General features: G+C 47.9%; 1 protein-coding gene across 1 annotated transcript; it reads left to right on the top strand.

The window, feature by feature from the left end:
• The first annotated feature begins 1,961 nt into the window (after positions 1 to 1,961).
• Positions 1,962 to 2,591, top strand: LOC131675460 (protein enabled homolog). Its single transcript, XM_058954446.1, has one exon. The coding sequence runs from the start codon at positions 1,962 to 1,964 to the stop codon at positions 2,589 to 2,591; it is 630 nt and encodes a 209-aa protein (XP_058810429.1).
• The last annotated feature ends 5,612 nt before the right edge of the window (positions 2,592 to 8,203 follow it).

Genomic DNA, 8,203 nt, shown 5'->3' with positions numbered 1-8,203 from the left:
GAACCAAAAGGTAGATTAGGAAGATGGATATGCGACCTGATGTAAGAACGCGTGACCTTTAAACATCGTAAAGGCACGATGCATAAAGTACCTGATGCCCTGTCACGAATGGACGAAGAGGCTAACAAAATCGCAGCCTTCAGCACAGTACAAGACAACTGGTACTTGAAAAAACGTAGAGACGTAAAAGAAAAACCAGACAAATACCCTGACTGGAAAATCGAAGACGACATGTTATACTACAACAGACCAGATTCGATTATGGACCCGTTAACAAATGGAGAAACGGAATGGAAACTGGTAGTATCTGACGAATACCAAATGGAGATCATGAAAAACGCACACTGCCTTCCGGTAGCGGGACATTTGGGTATAGAGAAAACGTATACGAGAATTAGTACCGAATATTACTGGCGAGGAATGTATACTGACAATTACAACTTCGTCACAAGATGTCCGCTATGTCAAAGATATAAATCCAGCCAACTAGGCCAACAAGGCCTTATGAAACCACGGAAAATAGACCGACCATGGGCAATAGTAGCAATTGACACAATGGAATTTCCCCGAAGCAAAACGCAAAATAAATACCTCTTAGTTTTCCAAGACCTCTTCACACGTTGGGTAGAAATGAAACCAGTACGCTCTGCAGACGGGAAAAACGTTGCGAAAGCATTAGAAGAACTCGTCATATTCAGATGGGAAACACCCGACTATATACTGACCGATAATGGGAAAGAATACGTCAATAAACACTTAGACGGCATGTTACAGGAATACGGTATCAGACACAACACGACAGTCCCATATCATCCACAAGCTAACCCCGTCGAAAGAAGTAATAGAACGATAAAAACTATGATAGCAATGTTTGTTGAAAATGACCACAGGAATTGGGATAAACACATCAATGAGTTCCGACACGCCATGAACACGGCAATACAATCAGCTACTCAAACATCCTCAGCATTCCTGAATTACGGCAGACAACCGAAACTAATAAAAAGTTTACGAAGAAAAGTAGAATCAAACGAACTAGAACTGACACTAGAACCAGAAGAATGGACAGAAAGGCTTAAAAGATTAAAAGACCTATACGAACTAGTTGAAAGAAACATAGAGATAAAGCATGAGAAAATGGCCGACCGATTCAATACTGGAAGAAAGTTAACCGAATATAAAACCGGAGACCTAGTATTGATCAAAACACATCACCTATCAAATGCAGCAAATAAGTTCCAAATTAAGCGAAAAATATGAAGGACCTTTCAAATTGCTAGATAAACTTTCAGATACAGTATTTACCATCGAGACACTGACAAAAAAAAAAGTTGGTAAAGTTCATATTGAACAACTGAAACGATTCAAGAACCCTGACAAAAATAATTATGACCTTAGATAAAACTAAAATGAAGAGAACATAGATAATCTGACCGATCTGACCATACCCTGTATTATCCGACTCATGGGTTTAACTCGCGTACTAACACGGTTGTGGCGTGGGGAATAATTCCGCGGCGATTGGTGTTTGACCTCTAGATGTGCTGTCCCACACCTGGACAGGCTAGCCTCTCCAGGCTTAGTGGGGGGTGTAGTCGACGACTAAGCTACGCCCCTCAGCAGATAAGTGCATGCAATGTACTGTCCCGATACTGCCTTAAAGACCGTTGCACTAACCTGTTTAATTTTCAGATCTACCATGGCCCCAAGGATCCTCATAGCGAAGAAGAAGGGCCTGAGTCTTACAGTGAAGATCCCGCTGTCCACCGTCCCCAGGACCATCACGGGGACCAGGAAGCGGGAAGCCACACCAGCTCAGGCCCCGGAGACCGACCGCCATGAGGAGAGCCTTCGCCTGCAGGCATTGGCCACCATGCCTGGGTACCAGGAGAGGGTAGGGGCTCAGCCCATCATCGAGCCCCCCCCCGACAGAAGACCCGTCGGCCTGCTATATCCAGGACATGGTGGAAGAAATCGAGCAGGAGAAGGCTCGCCTGGAGGCCATGGAAGTGGTGGAACAGGAGGAGCCACCACAACCACTCCCGGAGGGCCAAGAGAGGGAGCGCCTCCTTCGCTGGGCCCTCACGTTCCAGGCCCGCATCCCTCAGTCGGACTGGAGGCGTGAGGAACGCCGGCGAATGGAGGTGGTCCGCGCCATCCAGGAGGAGATGGAATCAGACCAGACGGACGGCAGGACAGCTGAGACTCTGTCCGAACATGGGACCTTAAAATCCCATTGTTCGGACACCTCAAAGGGGTCCCAGCTGTCCCTAGACGGGCAAGCGGAGAAGGAGCTGGAGGACTACCTGGGCAGGGGAACGGAGTCAGTACCAGCTGGGAAGGGGGAGACCATCAACCCCCAACCAACTGGACCACCGGCTCCCCCCCTTCACTCCGAGGCCCAGGGACAACAAAATCGTCCACCTCCACCATCTCCGCCACCACCGCTCAGCCGTCCGTCAACACCACCGACCGACCATCCACCACCGCAGCCACCGACCGACCACCCACCATCGCAGCCACCGACCGACCATCCATCACCGCAGCCACCGACCGACCATCCACCTCCAGCACCACCGACCGACCACTAGCAACCACCACCACGCCATCCACCACCAGCACCGCTCGACCACACACCAGCCACCGACAGCCATCGACCTCCACAGCCACCACCGTACAGCCGTCGGCCACAAGGAGTCGAGGTCACCCAGGCTGGTTGCCTGTGACCTCGACCCCAATTGGCCGAACCACCACCACCCGGCCAATAGCAACAACCAGGATGGATCCCGTCGACCGTCCAGAGGTCCAAGGCCTGCACTACCGGACGGCCACCGGCAAGCGCCGCAAGTACAATCCGCGGCGCCACCTGCAGCTGGACGATCTGGTGGGTGCAGGAGATCTATCCTCCGAAGGATCGGAGGATGACCTCCCTGGACCCCTGACCAGCCGCGCAGCAACACGACCAGCTGCTGCGGCCAGGATACCATCCTGAGGTCGACTCCCTCGCCGGACCGGAGCTGGGTTCGGGCAGTTGAGGGAAATCCCAACTGACCCGACGGTTGATCCCCCCCTCAGAGCATGCTTTAACTGTTGGCAGACCGACCACAATTTCGGGAACTGTTCCCGTCCCAAAGATGGAACGTTCTGCGGAAATTGTGGCCGGCGGGGGGTCGAGGTTTTCGACTGCCCGAGGTGTGCCGAGGCATACCACCGCCGACACGGCTCCTCGGGCTCGAACAACCCGGTGGGGAACAACATCCCTCCACCGAGACCTCGACCGACCACCAGCCGCCGGAGTGGGTGGGACGAAGTGGACAGACCAGCGTCCACTTCTTCCGGGTCCGGTTGGGACCGGAACCCCATACACGAGCCCCGCCATCAAGATCAGGCAACCCAGCTGAGCTCGGACCCTCGGGAGACGGAGGACCCTCCACCGTCCTACCAGGAGGTAACCCGGGGCCGAGCTCCATACCGGGAAAGGCCATCGAGGGAGAGGCCGACGGCTGACACCAGAGCGATACCCCGCGCCGGACCCCCCGCTTCTTCCGCCAGGCCATCGGCGGAGGAGCGGGTGAGGGAACTGCTCCGGAGGTCACACAACCGTGGGACCTCCGACGAAGAGGAGACCGGGACCTACGCCTGAGGGAGCTCTAACAGCTCCAGCGTGCCCTCCAAGAAATGGAGGAAATGGAGAGGCGCGATCGCTCCCGCAGGCGTGGGTATCATTGACCACCGGCGGACCGCCAGTTTTTTTTTTATTATACCGACGTAACAAATGCCAGGGCCAAGCCCTGGCTTAAATTGATCATCCTGCGTCTTAATTGTCAACCCCTCCTGACCAATCCTTGCCGACCCAGCCACTGGACTTAATGGACCAAGGAGAAAGGAGGATGCAGCCAAGCTGACCCAGCACGCACCGGACTCCGACCAGAACAGATTACGGACCAAGGGGGACAACCCCACCAGGTAAGATTTTGGTATATCTGACGATAACTGAGAACGAGACGGCAAGAAAAGGGAACAAAGCAAACTAGCGGTACACGTGGTAGTGTACCGGCTTAGTGGAGGGTTCTGTAATGTGGTACATTACAAGGCCTTTCCTGAGTGCTGCATTATTTGCAACACCTCAGAAAGGCCATCCCCGTCCCTTGCCGCCCCGTAACCGGTTGTATAAAATAAAGTTAAACGCCCCCTATACCGAACAATTACTTTTTTTTATGTCCAAACGACCACGCCGGAGATATGGATGAAACAAACTGTCTAATGCGATCCGACGGACGCTCAAAGAGCAGACAGAAAAAAAAAGGAGCGCACCACAGAAAAAGAGAGCGCACGCACACACTCACTCATATACACTCCCGACCACGTGTTGCCGACCGGCAAAAGAAAAAGGCAAACTTAACTGGGAAATGCAACGGAAATGCATGTTGATGACACTTGCAGATCCGTTACACTTCCAGACACCAACACTAACACTCCCGAGGCACTGACACTCCTGGGGCGAGCAGAAAATCGCCGATGAAGTGGCAGCCGGCAATCAGCTGTGTCGGGCTGCCGAACACCATCGGCGACATCCTGAGCGCCACACACACGAAAAACAGCAACCACACACACAAACACCCAGAGGAACATCACAGAACCGACACGGGAGCGCCCCCATCTTGAAGCGCCGATATAGACTGAGAGCGAGCGAGCGAGACAGACTGAGAGCGAGCGAGCGAGACAGACTGAGACAGAGCGAGCGAGACAGAGCGAGCGAAATAGACGAAACAAGAGCGAGCGAGACAGACGATATAAAATAATAGATAGAATAATATGCAAATGCGAAGATGAGGGCGCTACAAATGAAACGGCGTATATTATATACGTATCTCCGACAATTAAAATTAAAATTATAAATTGGAAAATAATGAGCGTGGAACAAATATCGAATTGTAAAATTCGCACGCGGCCGACACCCCTATTATGATAGCAAGCGACAACTACCCCCTTTAGATTTAAATAATAATTTAACTGACCGAATTCGAACTTCTGACAAAATTAGCTAGTGACGTCACGACCAATGAGCAAATTAGAATAAAATTTGATTTCCGTCCGGATAGACAAATAGATAAGAGTAGGGATAGATCTTTTCCACAACTAACGATAGCTACCTTAGTGGGGGGGTGAGAGAGGGTAAATAACGACGAAAGTAGGAGAGTTAAGGAGGGCGCTGTATCCTTCTAATTTATATACGGACCAATAATAAAATATTCGGAGGGCGCTACCGATATCCGAATTAGCATACCGACCAATAATAACATTTCTTCTCGAAAAGAGGAGAAGAAAAGCGATCTTTGACCGCGTGAAGCCGATTCTCGTCCATTTTGCCACTGGATCTCTAGTTGGACGGAGCCTCATTAGCTAATATATCGCAGGACGATTTGCGTTAGACGCCTTCCAATTTTCTTTTGCCAATTTTGTTGCTAAACCGCAAGGAAAAGATCGTAAGTAGGCAAAGTGCCACTCATTTTATTTAATCGCGGAGTGCAGGAATAATCGTTCAGTGCAGTAGGTCGTCGCGACGCGTGGATCCGTCGACGCCGGTGCCTACCGGATCGTGCTGACCTGTCCGCCATTAAGTGAATATAATTTGAGTGTTCGGTTTACGGAAGAAAATTGCGATTTAGTATTCGCGCTGACCTTTCGTTTACTAGTAATTGAGTGTTCGGTTTACGGAAGAAAATTGCGACTTAGTATTCGCGCTGACCTTTCGTTTACTAGTAATTGAGTGTTCGGTTTACGGAAGAAAATTGCGATTTAGTATTCGCGCTGACCTTTCGTCAACTTTTATTAAGGATTCGTTTTACGAAAGAAAATTGCGACTTAGTATTCGCGCTGACCTTTCGTCAACTTTTATTAAGTCCGTTTTACGAAAGAAAATTGCGACTTAGTATTCGCGCTGACCTTTCGTTTACTAGTTATTAAGTGTTCGGTTTTACGAAAGAAAGTTGCGATTTAGGATTCGCGCTGACCTTTCGTTAACTTTTATTGAGTGTTAGATAGTACGAATAAAAATTACGAGTTAGGATTCGCGCTGACCCTTCGTTAGTTATTTATTACAAACGTAGGTTGAATCGAATAAAATTGTCTTGATTAGCTATTTTTGTTGACCTTCCCTCCATTTCGCGAACCGAATGTGAGCGTTAGGATCAACCCAGGAAAATTGAGATCGAGGATATTCGCGCTGACCTTTCCGCCATTTTATGAACCGAGTGTGAGCGGTAAGATTCGACAAGGGAAATTCGCGACTGAGTTATTTGCGCTGACCCTCTCTCTTTATTAACCGAAGACCGACCGGAAAATCATTAACGTTCCGATTAAATTGTATCCTTACCGACTTATAGTTATTCAGATTTTTACCGACCCTATTCACTCCGACCTCTTACTTGTAAATTATTAAAATATTAATAAAGTGATTAATTATCTATATACATAATTTACTTTGATATCCCACCTCGACTGTATGTTAGTGGTTTTCAGCCGCGATCGGTCATAATCGGGTATCACTAATTCGCTATATTTTCGGGTCACTCGATAGGTAACATACGCGCGATTTCGAACGTATACACGACCTGAATCAAGGAGCCATCACCTGAGCTGCCGGCATACCCTAATTAAGGAGGAAAATTGGAACCGAGAGTTGGACACCAAGGCCTGCAGTAAAGATACAACACGTATCCCCGTTTGCCCACTCTGCGCAGTCGCCGTTAGGCAGACCGGGATACGTGCCAACCCGACTACCTTACCCCCGACATTCGCCGTAATCAGCCGACGGTCTGGCGCCCTAAATAATCGGGGGTAGAGCCAAACAGGCCTTGTGACGGAAGAACTCGGAGCGCGGTCAACACCCCCGAAATTCCCTGCCACAATGAAGATTATAAATGGGTCATATGTGGTGATTTGAAAGTAATAACTATACTTCTTGGACAGTAGTCGGGGTATACCAAATACCCATGTTACATTTGTTTGTGGAATAGTAGAGCTACTACATGTCATTGGGAAGAATCTAAGTGGCCAATTCGCATGTCTCTGAAGCCAGGATCACACAATGTTCTCAAAAAACCCTTGTGTGATCCAAAAAAAATACTTTTAACTCCCCTCCACATAAAATTAGGATTGATAAAGCAATTCATCAAAGCCCTTGATCAGAATGGAAAATGCTTCCACTACTTATTGGATAAATTATCTGATGCAAAAATAAAGGAAGGTATTTTCACAAGTCCGGATATAAGAAAGATGATGAAATCGGCTGATTTTCAACAAACGATGACAAGAAAAGAGAAGGCTGCATGGGTGAATTTTGCAGCGGTTGTAGGATTTTTGGGAAATAGAAAAGTAGAAAATTATCACGTAGTCGTTTAAAATATGCTTACCAGTTGCAAAGAGTTGGGTTGTAACATGAGTTTAAAAGTACACTTCCTGAATGCTCATTTTGATTCTTTTCCTGAGAATCTTGGAGCCATAAGTGAGGAGGAGCAAGGAGAAAGATTCCACCAAGACATCCAAGAGATGGAAAGAAGGTATCAAGGTAGATGGAATGTTAATATGTTACCTGACTACTGCTGGGCTCTTAAACGTGAAGATGATGGTCTACAGCATAAGAGAAAGTGTGGAACCAGAAGCCTAGACGAAAAAAGGAAACGATTCCACAAATCGGAAAATTGATAACATTGAAGCATCTGATATAATGTGGTTAATAACTTTGCTATTGGGTAATTTGGGGGTTGCTAGCATTCACATTGCGTTATTAGGGGCTTATTAGCTTAGTTCATATTCGAGGGTTATTAAGGGGGAAGTATATAGGGGAGGGGCTATTAGGGGGTTGATAGGATTGCCATTGAGTCATTAGGGGCATTTTAGCATTGCCATTACGCTATTAAAGGGTTCATAGAATCGTTCATATTAGGGGGATTATTAGGGAGTTACTAGGGGAGTGATAGCACTGTCATTGCGTCATCAGGGGGTTATTAGCATACTTCTTATTAGAGGATTATTAGGGGGGTGAGTTATTAAGGAGTTGATAGGATTACCATTGTGTTTTTAGGGGGTTTATAGCATCGTAATTGTGTTATTAAGGGGTTCATAACATAGTTCATATTAGGGGGGTTATTAGAGGGTTATTAGGGGGTTGCTAACATTGCCATAGAAATATTAGGGGGTT

The sequence above is a fragment of the Phymastichus coffea genome, unplaced genomic scaffold, assembly GCF_024137745.1.
Source record: "Phymastichus coffea isolate CEN01 unplaced genomic scaffold, Cenicafe_Pcof_1.1 PCOF00022, whole genome shotgun sequence".
Lineage (NCBI taxonomy): Eukaryota > Metazoa > Arthropoda > Insecta > Hymenoptera > Eulophidae > Phymastichus > Phymastichus coffea.
Note: the sequence above shows the minus strand (reverse complement) of the source record. Positions and strands in the feature narration are given on the sequence as shown.